The 19,042-nt window shown below is 35.8% G+C and overlaps 1 protein-coding gene across 4 annotated transcripts in view; it reads left to right on the top strand.

The window, feature by feature from the left end:
- Positions 1 to 19,042, top strand: part of Diaph2 (diaphanous related formin 2) — an 812,745-nt gene that overhangs the window by 35,658 nt on the left and 758,045 nt on the right. For 3 of the 4 annotated variants that reach the window (XM_070040099.1, XM_070040098.1, XM_070040101.1), the window contains exons 2-3: positions 13,711 to 13,743; positions 16,317 to 16,493. In XM_070040099.1, the coding sequence (XP_069896200.1) occupies positions 13,711 to 13,743; positions 16,317 to 16,493 (210 nt within the window). The remainder of the gene's footprint in view (positions 1 to 13,710; positions 13,744 to 16,316; positions 16,494 to 19,042) is intronic. The other variant, XM_070040100.1, reaches the window with a different exon arrangement.

Raw genomic sequence — 19,042 nt, 5'->3', positions numbered from 1 at the left:
AGTAAGGTAGGTAAATGATCTAAGATATTAAGTATGAATGTTGTATTACTTTTCAAGTAAGAGAATAGAGGTATATGCTGAGGCGCTTCTATCTGAGCCATATGAGTAACATGGTATGGCATGCAGTTTTTTATTCATCTTTAAAGATATTTCTTTGGCTAGTAGGGTGATAGAACAGGTTTTCTGATACATGTCAAGGAATAATATGTAACATGGCTTTAGGTTATACTCTGTGTGCTTTATTTTACTAATAAAATATGGAGATAATGATATCTATTGCAGATTTATTGTGAGGATTAAGTAAGTCAAAACACTAGGAATAGTACTTTGTATAGAGTAGTCAGTGAATCATAATTAGTAGTATTCATAAATTATATAATAAATGTTTTTCTATATTAATATACATCTTATGAATCAATTCTAGTCCCTTTTGATAATAACATTCACAATTTGGCAATTTAAGTGATATTCATTTGTTCTGTGTGTGTGTGTGTGTGTGTGTGTGTGTGTTCATCTTTTCTCCATCTGTCTGTGTATATTGGGGCTTGAACTCAGGGTCTGGGCACCGTCCCTTAGCTTTTTACTCAAGGCTGGCACTCGCACTTGAGCCACAGTTCCATTTCTGAATTTTTGATGGTTAGTAGTTCCCTTTAATCCTTTCTCTCCTTTCTTCTCTCTTTTTCCTTTTCTCTGTTTCTCTCCCCCCACTTTTTTTTTCTTTCCTCACCATCATCTCCCGTTATTTGGCTTGGTGATGTTTAGCTGGAGCAGTATATGTAAAGGAGGAAGGCTAAAAATTGTTTGGGGGTGGCAACATTTGAAATAATTGGCTCTATAGAAGTCGGAATATAGCAAGTAGACTTTGAGACAATGGATCTTAGCTTGTTTTGAAGTAAGGAACACAGAGGCCAATCAATATACAGAGGTCATATTTAACCTATTATGTAACATATCCCAAACTATGGAAGACCCAGTCCCTATCTCAGGAAATCCATACACTTTATAGGGAAATTATATACTGTGATAAATGTTATAATCAAGGTAAGAACTAAGACCTTGGGCGTAATAAGATACAAATTCATCTGTTTTTGTGGTCTCCATAGGTTTGGCAAAACATAGCTCAGGAAAATACTACTGTTTAAGACACTAGTGAATTATACTGTTTCATAATGTTTTATAAAATGGCCATTCTTTCCCTATGTGAGTGGCATTTTATGTTTAGGAACTGTGTATGTTCTCGTGTCTACATACAGCTTCTGCATTTCATATTAAAAATTGCCTGTTTTAATACATTCTATTGTGGTTGTAAAAGGAGTGGTGAAAAAAAAAGCCATAAGTGGAGCTGTAACTGAAATAGTAGAGCGCTAGCCTTGAGCAAAGAAATCTCATGGACTGCACTCAGGCCCTGAGTTCAAGCCCTGCTGAGAGAGACAGAGAGACAGAGAAAGATAGAGAGAGAGAGACAGAGAGACAGAGACAGACAGAGTGAGTCATCTGGCACCAGTAGTTTGTGCCTATAATCTTTGCTACTGAAGAGGATTCTTTATCTCCAATTAACCACAAAAAAGCCAGAAGTGGCACTGGGGCTGAATTGATAAAGTGCCAGCATTGAAGGGAAAAAGTTAGGGAACAACACCTAAGTCCTGAGTTCAGGCCCGAGTACTGGAAGAGAAAAGGGGGAGAGTAAGGGGAGAGTGGGAGGGAGAGAGAGGAACAGAGACTGTTAAAATAAAAGCTCATTCTTTAAAGCTCATTTAGAGCTCATTTAGAAGGGTACTTGTGTGTAGTTTATAAAAGTTTGAGATATTTAAACTCAGTAGATACCTGAAATAGAGGAAGTTCTTCAATTTAGTGGATTAAACTTTGTACTTCAGCTCTTTAACAAATTACTAGAGGCAATCCTTATAAAGGGATTTCGACCCCTAGAATACTTTTTTTTAGCCAGAGGGGTAAATTGTGTCCAGGTTCCCTGTGAAGATACCCAAGGAGTTTCATCTAGAGTTATGATTTCTCCCTTGTTATGTTCTGAATTCCTAAGTTGAAATAAATAAATGCCCAATTGCTTCTTCTGTCCCCTTGGGGATGATTGTGAATACAATATTGTCTCCAGGACAGAAAATCCAGGGAGAGTGGAGGCATGGCTCAGGTAGTAGAGACAGCCAATGAGGGAAAATGTCAGATACCACTTATGAGTTCTTGTTTCCAACAAGGACAACAAAAATCGTTTTTTACACTGAGTCAGATGTATATTTTGCATAGAAAATGTTTCCAACGAGGAGGGGGTTGGAATACTAATTACTGAGACTGTAAATCTAAAGGCAGGTGTTTTGTTGTTGTTGTTGTTGTTTTCGGTTTTTTTTTTGGGGGGGGGGGAGAGAAGGGAGTTGATCATGGAGCTTGAGCCTAGGATCATGGACCTAGGTGGTGTTTCTGAGATTTTTGCTCAAGGCTAGTGCTCTATAACTTTTAGCTGTAGTGCTACTTCTGGTTTTCTGGTTGTTAATTGGAGATAACTTCCTCACAGACTTCCCTGCCTTGGTTGGTTTTGAAGCACAATCCTCAGATATTAGCCTCCTGTGTAGCTAGGATTCCAGATGTGAGCCACCAGTGCCTAGTCTAAACGTATTTTGTCGTGTTGTTGTTGGATGTGGGGCTTGAACTCAGGGCCTGGGCACTGTCTCTGAGCCTCTTTGGGCTCAAGGCTAGCACTCTACCATTTGAGTCACCACACCACTTCAAGTTTTCTGGTGGTTAATTGGAGAGAAGAATCTCAGGGGGACTTTTCGACATGAGCTGTCTTCCAACCCCAGTCCTCAGATCTCAGTCTCCTGAGTAGCTAAGATTACAGGTGTGAGCCACCAGCCCCCCACCCTAAAGGTATTTTATAGGTTAAAAAATACATATTTTATAGCTGACTGGCTATTCAGTCATCATTGAGAAAATTGGTTCTGAAGGAGAAGGTAGTGACAAATCTAGCTCCATATGCCATTTAAGGCTGTAATGAGTCTATGTATGTCAAGCTTTCTATAATATGGATTATATTCTTTAAATAGGTTATTTTGTGTAGAGTAAGTAAGTATAACATTATTAGTGAATAGAATAGTGGAAGAAACATTTTCAAATGATGGAAAAAGCTTGGCCATCATTCTGGTGCTGGTGTATTAATTTGGGGCTATAACTCATGAAAACATAGCAAGAAAAATTCTATAAATGTTTAAGAATGTCTGTAGTTATATTTCAATGAGTTCCTTGACTATAAATCATTCTGTCAGTTGCACAGTAGCATTTAAGTTCAAACTTGCTAAGCCCTAATTAGCCAAACTGTTACAAAACCAAATTCCTCAGCAGTGAGGAAAATAGTAATTTCCACAAACACTGTTAAAGTCAGTAAAACTTTTCAAATTCATCCTGCAGAACTTTGTCTTTCCTCAAAGAAGATCGCTGATACATACTGAGTGTTATTGGCAAGTTTTCCATGCTGAAGTATTATGTGCAGAGATATAATAAATATTTGTCATGGGTTTTCTGGAGCTACTATGAAACTTAATTTTGCTGGTTGGAAGTCCTTGTTTGCATCAGCAGTATCAATGAATTGTAAGATAGGTTAATAGCTACTTCATATTTTCTGGCTTTATGCAAAGGATAATCTATATATTAATATATAAGGTACTGTTCAAAAGTATAGGTGAGAGAGGGGAAAGTGTGTGCTTTCTACTTCAAAATCTTTAGACTGACAAATTTCAGTAAATCATAACATTATAAAAGAAATTTTGAACCAGGAGCCACACCTGTAATCCTCCAATGAACAACTCAGAAAAAGCCAGAAGTGGTACTGTGGCACAAGTGGTAGAGTGCTAAGCACAAAGAGGCTCAGGGATAGTGCCCAGGTCCTGAGTTCAGAACTTCAGGACCTGAAATAAAAGTTTTTTTTTTTAAATCATCTTTGAACTGTACATGAGTAGGGACTTTGAGTTAGGTTTTAGGTTGCTTGTACTGTAACAAATAGCTCATTATTTTTCATTTTTGTAACTGATTCAATGAATGTATGTATCACATGCAATGTAGAGCCAGCCATGAGTACAAATTTATTTGCAGTTCTTTATCCCCCTCAGTTGGTCAGATAGATAGTCAATAGTGAAAATTAGAGAATTAAGAGTAGATGAACTTGGAGGAGATCTATCAGAATAAACAAAAAGTTCTGCCTTTGCTTAAAGTAAAAAGTCAAATAATTTAAACTTTTAATTCGTTATATCTGCAATATACACTGGTATAAATTAACATTTTGTATTTCTCAAATGTATTCTCTGTTATTTTGACAAAATTGTGTCACTATCTCAGAAAGGAATTCTTTTTTTCTTTCTTTTTTTTTTTTTGTTGGTCATGGGGCTTGAACTCTGGGCTTGGCCGCTGACCCTCAGCTCTTCAAGGCTAGCGCTCTACCACTTGAGCCACAGTGCCACTTCTGGTTTTCTGGTGGTTTTATTGTAGATAAGAGTCTCATGTTCTTTCCTGCCCAGGCTGGCTTTGAACCACAATCCTCAGATCTCAGCCTCCTGAGGAGCTAGGATTATAGGCGTGAGCCACCAGTGCTCAGCTAGAAAGGAATTCTTTACTCAAATTAAGACCAAGTGAACAAAACAAAACAAACCAAAATAACACCCTGAGGCCAAAAAGTTTTGACAGAGATATTACCCAGCATACAATCTTAAGTTCATTTTTGGAAAAATGTAGTTTACACAATTTAATGATTTTTATTAATACCAATTTGTTTTAAAAAGCCCTTTGTAAGCTTTCTAAAAACTAAAATCATTTTTGCCTATCAGAAAATCATAGTTTGCTTAATGCTTTTAAAATTGAAATAGAATATTTAGTTGCTTTAAAAGTTGTTTCTTTGGGAGTTCAAAGAAGCTATGATGCTTTCTGTGAGGGATGAGCTGTCTACTTTTAGTTTGGAAAGCATTTTTAAAATGAGTTATACCATATGTCACAGGAGTTAAGTAACTGTTATACCTATCAACTTTCAGATTTGACTCTCCTGAGATGGGAGCATATTCTCATGTCCCCTGAGAGTTGGTAGCATATTCATAAATAACAGTTTTAAGCACTGACTTTGATATTAAATTGTTGGTTGCATCTATGTATTATTTTCCTACAAAAACTATGTTACAAAAATAGCTGTAGTCACAATTCAGGTATAATTTTCAGTTTTAGGTGCTTCATACTCCTGAATTTTTAAAGGAGTGAATCATTTTGTTTTGTCAAATTAATTTTGCAGCTACCTCAGAAAACTAAATGATGTGGTTATTTGTAAAAGCTACTTGAAGTACATACATGGCAAGTCATTGTGAGATAAGAATCTCCAGAGTGATAATCATAGCCATTTAGAGGTTATTTGTGTGTTGGAAAAACAGTAATCACAACCACATATATTTAAATTACTCTATTTAATACAAACAACAATCATATGTCTGGGTACATTGCTTCAAAAACAAGTGTAATTTTAAATAAAATTACATATACTAACATAACAGCCTTGTATTCTTATTGCCACCATCCTAATCTGAGCCCTGATCATCTCACAACTAGATCACATTCTCTTTTTGTCTCTGCTCCTAGCCCCAATTTAATCAGTCATCACATATTCCATTGCTTACTTCATATTAGAAACAGTGCAAAAAAAAAAAAAGAAACAGTGCAAAAATAGGATGGCACAGTGGGGACTCAGAGAAATGGAAACTGTGGCTCAAACTATGAATCCAAGCACTCTAGAAACTGAGGCAGGAGGTGGATATGCTGACTATGAGGTCAGCGTGGGCTCCTCAGTGAGAGCTGTCTAAAAGCAACAACCAACCTTCTCTATACCTCCACAAAAAGGGGAAGGGAGGGAGGGAGGGAGGGAGGGAGTCTCAAAGACCCAGACTGATTTTAAAAAAAATGTCTGTGCCTGTGGCTCATGCCTGTAATCCTAGCTACTCAGGAGGCTGAGATCTGAGGATCAGAATTCAAAGCCAGCCCAAGCAGAAAATTCCATGAGAGTCTCATCTCCATTTAGCCACTAGAAAACTGAAAGTGGTGCTGTGGCTCAAGTGATAGTGCGCTCCCCTTGAGCTGAGGAGCACAGGAACTGTGCCCAAGCCCAGAGTTCAAAGACCCACTACTGACACTCCCCCCCCACTCCCTTGCAAAAAAAAAAAAAAAAAGCACTGAGCTTACTTTTCAATGCAGATTTTAGAATGTAGTTAACAATTTTAGAGCTTGGGGGGTCTGGTCAGACCTAAATGCTAATCAAAATGCAAATATTAAATGGAACAGTGCCTACTCCTATTTAATGGAAATCATCTTAAAACTTTTAAAATAGTACTTGATGAAAGAAAGTCTCAGTAAAAATAGTAACTGTTTTTGTTTTGTTTTGTGCTATTCAGTGCTGAATATTACAGGCCCATAACTCTTTTGCAATTCTAAAATCAGAAAGCATGCAAAATGGACTTTAATAATTTGGCCACAAACTGGCCTTCTTGATGCTGTGTGTATTCTTGATTGATTGATCTTGTTTTGTGGAGCATTCATGTTTCTCTGCTAACCATGAATGTATTTGAATCAGTATGCTATTCCATAGACTACCAATTATATTTTGTAATGTAGGCTGTACAGATTATATTCCTTTCAAAATCATAAAACCTTCTGACTTCTAAAACTTATCTCTCTTCAAGAGTTTCAGATAAAAGATTATGGACCTGTACCACCCAAAGTTAGCTTTCTAAAACCTTCCTCATGCCTGTTTGAGAAACAGAAAATCAGGATACTGATGGCATGAAATCTAGTGGTTTGTCAGGCTGCTTCTAATCTGACTCAATGAACATACTCTAATTTAATGCATTCCTACTTATATCCTTTCTTTTAGTCAGTCTACCCCCTCAACTTCCTCAAATTAAAATGGTGAAGAAGCTCTTTCTCTGACTTCCCTCTTTGCTCTTTCTAGCTATTTCTAGCCAACAATCAGGGCATAGTTCTTACATAGTTTCTCAATGAAGTTCTATTTATGTTTCTTCCTTGAATTTTGTGGTACCTAAATGAATTTTTACCAAATATTTGAGCAGGTGTTGTGTGCAAAGTATTGTTCTAAGTGTTAGAGATCAGAAAGGTGAGTAAAACAGTTAAGGTGTCTTCTGTGATGGAATTTGTTCTCTAGAAACTATGACACAAACAAGTAAATAACAATGTTACTTCAAATAGTGGTTGGTGCTGTGAGGGTGATAAGTCTGAACAATGTAAATGAGGTCTGGGGAGCAAGGAAGCTTCAAACCTTAGAACTTCATAGGTTAGCATTTAAATATCTACTTTTATTTTTGTTTCTGATTTTGTTGGTCATGGACTTTGAACTCAGTGCCTGGGCACTGTCCCTGAGCTTTTGTGCTCAACTCTAGCACTCTACCACTTGACCCACAGCTCCCCTTTTGGTTTTTGGGTGATTATTTGGAGATAAGAATCCCATGGGCTTTTCTGCCTTGGCTGGCTTCCAACTACAATCCTCAGATCTCAGCCTCCTAAGGATTACAGGTATGAGCGACCTGTACCTGGCTATCTACTTGTTTTAAAGTAGTTAGTTTTCATTCCCTTGTTAGATTCTCAGTGCCTTAACTGAAGAATCCAGCCTTCACTCCTTTGTGCCATCTTGGGCTGGCTGTGAAATGGGCACTTGATTGCTAGTTGGTTGATTCATTCCTCTTGTTTTTCTTTACAAACTGTAAAAATTTATCAACTATTGAATCTCACTTCACTACCTCATTGATCTAAGTGTATCTGTTATGTACAAACTCCTGCTGGATTTTGAAACATGTGTATTTGCATAAGGCTGGTTTTTCATCCCTCTTGTTCATTATTCCTAGAGTAAGAAACAAGTGCTTTCATGTCCAAACATTTTTTTCTATTTGAAATGGTTTTGTACAAAGCAAACAAATATTTCTATACTTCAAGAAAAAGCTACTTCTAGTTAAAAGCTTGACTATTTCTACATTTGTGTTTGCTACTATACTAAGGTACTAAGTGACTTCCTCCAGTGAAATTATTTTGAAGGCTGTAGTATCAGTCATACATTTGTTGAACTATTTTCCGACTACTGGTTTCTCACACCACAATCACCACTCATGACAAGTTTATGGCAAGTTTATGGCAATTCAATATTGAGCATATTTTTTTTAGGACAGACTAAAATAAAAACAAACAAAATTAATCCAGTTAAATAACAGTCCTTTGCTTCCTAAAGAAAACTGTACTATGATGTCATATTTAATCTCTTGAACATAAAGATTTTGTTCTTTGCCAATTTAAAGGGGCATTTTTAGAAGAAAGTCCCCAAAGGAAGTTTTTCTTATCATAGGAATGATGGAAAGGATTTTCATGTGTGATAGCAAAACACTCTGGTGGGTTAAAAATTGAGGCTTTGATTTGGCAGTATTTCTGAGATGATGTGCTTATAGTTAACAAAAGCATAAAAGCATTGCTCTACTAAAATAAAATGAACAATAGCAGAACAATGTACAGAATCAGAGCTTAGTGTCCACAATTTCTTTTTTCTTTTGCCAGTCCTGTCCTGGAGCTTGAACTCAGGGTCTGGGCACGATCCCTGAGCTTCTTTTGCTCAAGATTAGCACTCTACCACTTGAGCCACAGTGCCACTTCTGGCTTTTTCTGTTTATATGGTACCGAGGAATTGAACCCAGGGCTTTATGCATGTTAGGCAAACCCTCTACTTCTAAGCCACATTCCCAGCCCTCGTGTCTGTAATTTCATCTTCCCAATTACTGAGCGTTTGATATTTGAGGGCATATCTCTTTAAATTTCCATTCCTAGAACACCATTATTTGATCTACTTTCTATTAATAAGTGCTAATTGTGATTGAGGACAACAGTGCTTCAGATGATGTGTGAATTTCTGAAAATGCTCCTCACTGTTAGAAAGGAGATCGAAGAGTATTTGGGGGGTAATTTAAAATATAGTCAGTATTTGATTGTGAAAGCTCAAATTTTTTCCTCCTGTCATTTTTATTTTATTTTATTTTTTTCCTCCTGTCATTTTAGAACAAAACTTCTACACTGAGCTCGGTTTGAAATGTCAGATTATAGATACCATTCTTGGTGAGATAAGCACACTTGAGAGACATTCGGCTGACACAAGCTTTTATAATAAAATATTTCACTGCTCACACAGGTTGTATAGCTTGGTAACCAGGTAGGTGGTTGCATTGTCTTGATTGGTCGTACTGGTTTTGATGGTTCAGTGTATAGCACATGAGAAGTTGGGGGGGTAAGTCTTTGAATCCTATTTCCTTCTATGACAGCCACAGATCTGCTGGCAGGTATTGGCAGAGATGTCATTCTGAGAAATCAAACCCTGAATCAATGGTTGGTGTTGGTCTTTGCCCTTCAAGTTTTTTCTAACTTTGGTTAAGTATATGTAGGTCACAGAATCTTTTCTTGTGATTGTACTTTCATTCCTCTGTTGTTGTTTTTTTAACTACACTGTAATTCTGTAAAGAAAGAAGACATGTTTACCTTGCTTAGCATTGTAATTCTGATGCCCAGCACTGAATAGATGCATAGTAGATATGCAAATACATATTCAATTGAGTTAAATGTTTTCCTGTGTTCTGTTGCCCCAACCCTTTTGGAGAGTGAGATGCTTAAAGCATCTTTGTCATAATTACCAACTTAGTGATTTTCTTTAAAAGAGAAGAAAATTGTCAAATACTGTGCCAGAGTTTTTGAGTTGATGGAGAAGCATTTGTATTATATGCAATTTAGTTGTCCAATTTCTGTGGTACTAGAGTAATTGCACAATATTTATAAAACATTGTATTATTATGTAAGATTAGCCATCAGAGAGTTGAATCTTTACATCTTGCTGTTTTTGTTAATTTTTGCCTGATTGAGAAAATTAAAACTTAATTTTCTTGCAATAATGGTCTCTTGCATTGCAATTATTCTTAAGGGGTTGAGACTCTAGAGTGATACTTTTATAATTATACAATACTCTCATAATACTGTACTAATTCTATTTAGTATGCCTGATCATAAATAAAATTTAATAAACTCAGCTTGCTTGACTAATGCACAGTCTGATTGCTTTACCAAACTTGATTTTAATGAAAATAAATGGTCACTATACTATTGGTGCAATATGCCCTCAATTGTAATGACAATTATCATTAGATTTGCATAATAAGAACTGAGTACAATGACCTTAATCAGTGCTTTTAATCCAAGGATGTTATTTTAATAAAGATTACTTTGGTCACCTATGTCGTTCTCAAATTTTAAAAAATTATTTACTTTTTTAAACTCCTTAGTAGCTCCATAGTTTGTAATCAGGAATAAAATCCATAGTGTTTACTTCTTTGTAGCTTGAGATGCGCTTAACTATAGGCATCTAATATTTAGGTGCTTAACCTAGAAAAACATAATTATAAAGGAAAGTATATTTTGTGTGTGTGTGTGTGTGTGTGTGTGTGTGTGTGTGTGTGTGTGTGTGTGTTTTGGTGTGAGAGATTGAGCCCAACCCTTGCACATGCTAGGAAAGTGAGGCATTGGATATTTATGAATGGGAATATGAGATTCATAGTCTTTATTGAACTTCAGTGGACCAGCCACTACTCTAAGCATTAGGGCTACACCCCAGAACCAAACACACAAAAATCCCAGTCCTTGGATAGTTCATACTTTTAGCAAGGAAAACTAACAATAAATAAGTATAAATGAGGAGGCAACAATGCTTGATAAGAAATGTACTCATTACCTTGCCCATGTAATTGTATTGGTATTTTCACAAAAAAATTAAACAAAATAAATTACAAATAATGTTTGGTATGTTAAGGCCTATTTAAAGAAAGGAAAAGAGCACAATCAGGTCAGAAGTAGTGGGAACATGTGGAAGAAACCCATGTTTCTTCCTGTTTCCTACTAGATAGATCTCACTGAGCAAAAACCCTGTAAGGGGTGAGAGAGGAAGTCATATAGATAATAGAAAGAACATTCCAAGCTTAAGGGAAGAGCCTAGTGTCTATGGTTGACTGCCTTATTTGGGAGCAGTGATGTAATCAGTGTAAACAGTGGGAGCAGAGGTATCCAGCTTGTGTAAGCCATACAGCCTTGAAAGCTATTGTACCACATTGACTTGTACTGAGAGTGCAAATAAAGAGCTATTGCAAGGTTTTTTCCCAAAGGAGTGGCTTGATCTGACTTTGGTTTTCGATTTGTCAGTTCTTACTTTCTTATGATCAAGATTAACTGTATGACTGTGAAGGTGGAAGCGGAGAGACAGGCTGGAAGGTTACTATAGAAATTTAAAGAGCTGATCATATTTGAACTTGATTCTTTTTTGGGGGGGGTTGTAGTAAGATTTCAGTGGGACTGGACTACTAGCTGCTTGGCTGTAGGGAATGGAGAGGAAGGAGACCAGTAACACTGAAGTTTTAAGCATATACAAATGGAATGCAGTTAGTATCATTAGTATGCATGTTATTTTCTTATTCACAGAATGAGAGGTTTTCCCAGGTTATCTCAGATTCCACCCAGTTGTTGTAGTTGTCCATGCTGTGTGGTTTAATGTGTCCCCAAATATGCTAATTCCAAAAAAGATTGAAATAGTGCAGAGAGAAGATTGGAGTCTCTTCCCATAGGACAAGGTGGACTTATTGATAGCAATCTCCACTCACCCCCCACCTTAGTTTTCCTCCTATGATTAAATTGTCAAGATGTGTTTGAGTGAGGTATAGGTTTGAAGTAATTCTGACATACAGGTTTGAAGTATTTCTGACATATGTGTACCTTAACTTTTGGGATTTGACTAAAGCAAATCACATTTCCCTCTAATTCATATTTCTGCTTTGGAAATACAGATGTTTCCAATCTTTAGTTTGTAACCCCAGATGATGGGAAAAAAAGGAAAGCTGGAGTTGCTCAAATAATGATATAATCTGTCTCAAAAACCCAGGTGGACAGGCCCATATCGGGATAGTGGCTGGGTTATTTCAGGCCCTTTTGATACTTTGCCATGATTTTTTTTTTTATGTTTCTGCATTATAAGAAACCATGAAGCTTGTGGCCCATAAGGGCTTTGTGGAACTACCTAAGAAACTAAAGAGAAAATCGCTGATAAAGAAAGCCCTAGGGGGAACTCATCCTTCTTTAAAATAGTTTCTGTTCTGATATAAAGAGCCCCCCCTCCCTTTCCTTTTGGTCTAGCAGTAAAGTTTGATTGGGGATTGTATTGAAGACACAGTGTAGAGGTTAGAATTTCAGGTTTCTGAGGAAACTGAAGGTATTTGAAGATAATTTTCTGAGCTCCTGACATCATGCAGTTCTTCCTCAATAATTCTCTCTAGTGAGAGATGATTTTTGTTAGTAAAGAAGGGTATGAACACCCATGCTCAAATCAATATACATTACCCATCTAATTTTGTAAAACATAATGTATGAGGACTATAGCAGAAGGGTTAAATTTAATTCCTAACATATTTTTTCAAAATCTGGCTATTTTTTAAATCATAGCTCTCAACTTAAACTTCACTCTACATTCATGTGCTGCATAGTAATTTTCAGTCAACCATGGCATGATACATACACACAGACACAGACACACACACACAGACACACAGACACAGACACACATACACACACACACACACACACACACACACACGGTGGTCCCATAATATCTTCGTTTAAGTATATTCTCTGATGTTTGCATAATAATGAAATCACTTTTAATGCATGTCTCCGAACATATACCACCATCAAAGCAATACATGATTATATCTGAAGTGCACTTTATTCTGCTTATATGTTATTGTAGGATTTGAAATACCTTATGAATTGCTTTAGTTTTGTTGTGTTGCAGTTCTCCAAGTAGTGGTATGTTATGCTTTATATGAGTCATTAATTTGATAGTTTGATAGTTTCTATTAGTTTATTTAGTAATGTGAAAACACAATTTCCAAGGATTCTGGGTACACTATTAGGAAGTAGAAAGCCACATGCAAAATACTGAGAGATTTTGAGAAATTAACATACATAATGGAATGACAACATTTAGTTTTGTCACTGTTGAATATGACATTTTCCCTGTTACATTTTGTTCTATAAATTTAGGTGTCATTAAAACATTATTATTTATTATAAAACTTAAAAAAAAGCCCTAGAAGGGCCTATGATTTTGTAGTTTTTGCTTGTGATATTTGATCCAGATTCAGCTTTAGGATCTTAGTAGCTATATTTAAAAACAAATAGATAGCTCCCCCTTTTAAAAATAAACTTTGTGGGCTGGGAATGTGTGGTAGAGTGCTTGCCTTGCATGCATGAGGCCCTGGGTTCGATTCCTCAGCACCACATAAGCAGAAAAAGCCGGAAGTGCGGCTGATGCTCAAGTGGTAGAGTGCTAGCTCTTCAGCTGAAGAGCTGAGGGACAGCGCCCAGGCCCAGATTCAGGCCCCAGGACCGACCAAAAAAAAAAAAAAAAAACCACTTTGTTTTCACTCTCTGAATTAGTTTCTTTGATAAAGGATTTATTGATTATATGTTAAACTTCCTAATTTTTTTTTTTACTGTTTAAGTTGACAAAAGTAAAGTTTATCATTATTATCGTGTTGTTTGATCTATGAATTTCTTTTTATCTGACTGGTATTTCTTCTTGTTTATTTCCTTCTGGCAAAATAGAACATTCAAATAAAAACTTTGGCAGATGATATGGTAAGGTGTACTTAGAAGCATGTTATTATATTATTTATGCATGTTATTTTTAAAAATGAGTGGACATTCAAGCATTGATATATGTAACACATAAAAATGTTTGGATAGGGGCTGGGAAGGTGGCTCAGTGGTAGAGCGCTTGCCTTGCATGCCTGAGGCCTTGGGTTCTATTCCTCAGCACCACATAAGCAAAAAGAAAAAAGCTGCAAGTGGCGCTGGAAGTGGTAGAGCGCTAGCCTTGAGCTGAAGAGCTGAGGGACAGTGCCCAGGCCCAGAGTTCAGGCCCTACGACCGGACCCCAAAAAAAAAAAAGTTTGGATATTTGCAAGGCATAGTAGAAGGGAGTAGTTGTAAAGAAAGTAACCTCTACTTTTTGAATATTATTATTTTATTATCATCCTGATATATACCCACACCATTTATAAAATTCTGTAAATAACTCTAGACTCTGTTAAACTTGTTTCCTTTTCTGGTAGCCACATAAATTGAATATACTAAACACTGATATTGGAAGATATTAATTTTAAAGAGAAAGTAATGTAAGTCCATTTTGTTACTCAGATATGTGTTATTGAATTTAAAAGCTTAAAAAATTTTCAATTTCAGTCTATCACAGTAAAACTGACTTAAAGTTATAGGTCCAACACTTAAGCAGGCCTTTTCAAGCTACATTTCAAACATGGTATTTTAATGTCTTATTTTTGTGTGTAGGTGAAATTATCTGTTTACAATAATGTGAAATTGTGTTACTGCTCTATGAAGATGAAAGTCTGTGGCTTGAGTTTATTTTCTTATCAAGATATATCAGAAATCAAAAGCCAATTCTTTTGTTGCCCAGTGATAAATCAAATCTCTATGCTAGTAATATTGTTACTTAATTAAAAAAAGCTAGCAATGCAAAAGCAAATATTAAGTGGTCTGAAGGGAAGGGAAAGGGAGGAGATACATTAATTTAACGGTCAAGTTGCATATTTAAATGCTTTCATGTCCACCATTTTATTCAGTAGAACTTGATACAGTTTATTTGGGATTACCTATTTTTAAAGAGTTGTACAAAGGTGTACTACATATATAAACCAATTTAATTTTCCTCAAAATTTTTCATAGAAAATGACTTTTGAGAAATACTTTTTACCCCTAGCCTTTGGGAGCTCAAGGGCTGCTTCACTGTTACAAAGTAGTACAATCTCTTAGTGGAACATCCTCAAAGAGTTAAAAGAAAATAATTTAAAGAAATGGCTCTTTAAGTTAATGTGTAAATATTGAGATTGGAACCAAAGACTCATGAATTTAATTGAGTCTCTTATTCCATGTAATGCTGGGAGTTGGTCTAGCTGATTTCTTGTGTTTCTTCTTTATATAACACCTTTGTCAGCAACCACATGCTTATATCATTTTGTAATCCTAAATAAACTGTTTATGTTTCTTTCAAAGCACACACCTTATTTTTTGTTGTTGTTGTTGTTTTAAAAATTTTTTTTTTGTTGGTCGTGGGGCTTGAACTCTGGGCCTCGGTGCTATCGCTGCACTCATCAGCTCAAGGCGAGTACTCTACCACTTGAGCCACAGTGAACTTTATTTTTTAAAAATATGTTTTTTGAATTGGTAAAATGTAGAATATATTCTTTTCATGAGAGTCAAGGTATTTTACAGAAATGGTGATAATACTGCCTGTGATGCTCTTTGTATGGTTAAGGTAATGGGTAATGGTAAGGATGCTGGTGACATGGCAGTGGCCACACACTGTCCTTCTAGCTAACATGCCTGCTTTTCCAACATGAGCTGAGGGGATGCATGTGCTTCCTAACAGAAACCAGAATAAAATTGAGCTGCATTCAGTTTCATGAGCAATACTAATTTTTGATGTCTGATGTTTTGTGGTTTAAAACAGAATGTTCCAGGATAAAAACATTGAAGGGCAACAATAATTGTAACAGCAATAAAACATCGCTACTTGCACTAAACTTATTTAAATCTTAAGATGATCCTATGGTGTCGGTAATATTGTTCCTAGTTTAGATATGAGGTGGCAGTCATTTTTATAGGGATGTTGAGCTGGCAATTGGCAATTTAGATAGAAACCCAGGTAATATGGCCTCCAAGTCCTTGTTGAACCCGACTGCTGAACATAGATTACTCAGGAACACTTGTTATGGGTTTTGCACTTTGGAGAAGACAAGCAGTGCTGTAATTTTCCCTTATAGTTCAATATCAGAATCTATTTGTTTTTCTTTTCCATAGCTGTAAAGTTGCCACCAATTATCCATTCTCTCTAACTAACTACAAGATTTTTTTTTATCAGAATCTTTATCTACTAACTGTGCAAGACAGAAAATGACAAAGGGCTAAGTTTGACTTTTGAGGAATAATTTCCACCCCTAGCCTTCTAAAGCTCAAGGGTGGCTTCATTCTTGTGAAGTATAATCTCCTAGTGGAGCTTGTTGCTTACAATATCATTTTGTCAGGAGGCAGTCATGATATGTATTATACTCATTGCCATTTTGATGTTTCAATTCTCCTGCTTATGGTTCTTGAGCTTTTTCTCAGAGCTTTTTATTTTTGTCTGTTTGCAGCGTGACCGAATTACAAGTTTTAGAAAATCCACCGTCAAAAAAGAAAAACTTCTCATTCAACATCCTATTGATTCTCAAGTTGCTGTGAGTGAGTTTCCAGCAGCTCAGCCTTTATATGATGAACGATCTTTGAATTTGTCAGAAAAGGAGGTTGTGGATCTCTTTGAAAAAATGATGGTAAGTTAGACCTTTAGTTTGAATGGAATTTTCAAATGTGTATGTCCATTGTTTTGCTATAGAACTCAGTATGTTTCTGTAGACAGTGTTTCTGTCTTGTAAAGAACAGAACACATCTTTTTTGAAGGCCCTTCACATTATTTCCAGAATGCCTATCCTAAGTTATATTCCCACCAACTGTGTATAAAGATGCCCATTTCTCCAAATCCTCTCTGACACTTGTTATCTTTTGTCTTTTTGACAACAGGTATTCTGACAGGTGTGAGATGACTTCTTATTGTGGTTTTAGTTAGTACTATGTTAAGTGAAATAAACCAGGCATAGGAAGACTGCTACTGAACGTTGTCACTGCTTTGTGTAATGTGACAAAGTTCATCTCATAGGAGTAAAGCATAGACTAGTGTTTACAGGGATTTGGGTTGTTATGGATGGGGTTTGAGAGATGGTAGTCATAGGACACAAAATTTCAGCTTGATAGGAATAAATTCAAAAGATCTGTTGTGCAGTATGGTGATTATATGATTATATGATGATGTATTAATAATGCTAGGATACGAAGAAAAATATGATCAATATATAAACTATAGAAATAATACATAGTACCTCATTGGTTAAATTTAGTCATTGCACAATGTACATATGTATGTCAGAACAGAATATTTTGTTTGTTAAATTCATTATAAAGAGGTGAATTTTTAACTATATTCATAATCAGTAAGGGAACAAATGTGAATATAAATATTTGTTGAATATATATTACAAATATATGTAACATTCTCTCTTTTTATCAAATAAACTCTGTTCTTTCTTTAATTCCTGATCACCAAGATTCTACTCAGTGGACCACTTCGTTGTCCTAGCTTAACTTAATCACTGAAAATAACCATGACAATAACAACAAAACAGAAACATTCTTACGTATGAATGTTATTTTAAAAGAAGATATATTTTCAGAAATTGGGTAATACAGGAGGAATAGGAAATCCAAAATATAATTTGGTTAAAAATAGCAACCATGGTTAACAGAAAACTTAAGGATTGTATCTCTTTGAGAAAAATCTGTTTGTATCTTGGCCATCATCAATTTATAGTGAATATGCTGACTAAGCATCATTTTTAGTTACTGTGGCCTTATGCCAGACAGAAAAGTAGCTTCGATGTCTATTTTAGTTGGTATTACTGATAATAGCATTAAGTACATAATATCTTTCTATCATATTTTCAAATAAGGAAATTAAAACTTTAAGAAAGGCTAATAAGAAAATTGGCTCAGTCATATGCCCAACCTAGTAAGTGCCTGAACTCAGGCTTCAGTACATTCAAATCTAAAACTTTGGTGTTTGTTTTATGACATCTACATTTAGTCATGTTTTATTTAAGCTTTTCACAAAATTAGCATGTTTTCTTTGCACAGATACTGATGGGCTATATTGGGTATCAGATAAAGCTAGGCTATGATGGATTATTTCCTACTGATGACAGAAAGTTGGCTGTAATTGCTTGTTACAGCAGCTCAATTGAAAAGGAAGACTTAACAATCTAGTGATGGAAAACTGTTTAAATGGCATTATCACGGTTGATTTGGAAGAGGTATTTATGCCACTGTTTCGAAAACACAGAACTAGACTTCCATTCGTTTTCCTCTTTTATTTCACTCCTGGCAGGTGTCCTTCATTCTACAAATAATGTAAAAAATGTTTTTGTGCTATTTGATGATTGTTATGACAGTCTTGCTGGAGTCTCTTGTTACCCTTTATTGAGCTGTTCCTGTTGTCTGGCTGTTTTGGGCTTCAGAGAACTACTGTACATCTGTTCAGATCATTTAGCTTCTTAAAAACACAATATATGTTTTTGGATGACATATCTAGAGTATAAACTATTTCCATTAATTGTGTCAAATAAACTTAACATTATATATCCTAACTGTGTTTGTGACTTAGAATTTCTAGGCAGTGGTATGCTTTCATGTAACTTTTGATGAAAAACTTAAGGAAAGGCAATATTGAAATAGAATTCTATCTTACTGTGATGAGTGACAGACTTGTTGCTTGAGAAATTAGTCTAAGCAGTGCCGTATTTGCTATTTGCTATCTTACTTAGTTACTAGTAACTCATTGGAAAAACTACTACTCTAAAGTGAGTCTAGATCTGAATGGTCTGATTTTACTTTTCTAGTATGTGAGTAGGTTTCTAATATCCTACTAACTGACATCTCTTCCATGCTTTTGATGTCACTTTTCCCATTACAAATATTCAGTGGAGTAATTATAGATATGTTTTCTGAGTAATGGTATAAATGGCTATTACTGTTAGATTTAAAGCTCCAATTTTTTTTTTTATAATCTTTTTTTTTTTTTTTTGGCCCAGTCGTGGGGCCTGAACTCTGGGCCTGGGTGCTGTCCCTCAGCTCTTCAGTTCAAGGCTAGCACTCTACCACTTGAGCCACAGCGCCACTTCTGGCTTTTTTTCTTTTTGCTTATGTGGTGCTGAGGAATCGAACCCAGGGCCTCAGGCATGCAAGGCAATCACTCTACCACTGAGCCACCTTC

Source organism: Dipodomys merriami, unplaced genomic scaffold, assembly GCF_024711535.1.
Source record: "Dipodomys merriami isolate MVZ:Mamm:240054 unplaced genomic scaffold, mDipMer1.0.p SCAF_3, whole genome shotgun sequence".
NCBI lineage: Eukaryota > Metazoa > Chordata > Mammalia > Rodentia > Heteromyidae > Dipodomys > Dipodomys merriami.
Note: the sequence above shows the minus strand (reverse complement) of the source record. Positions and strands in the feature narration are given on the sequence as shown.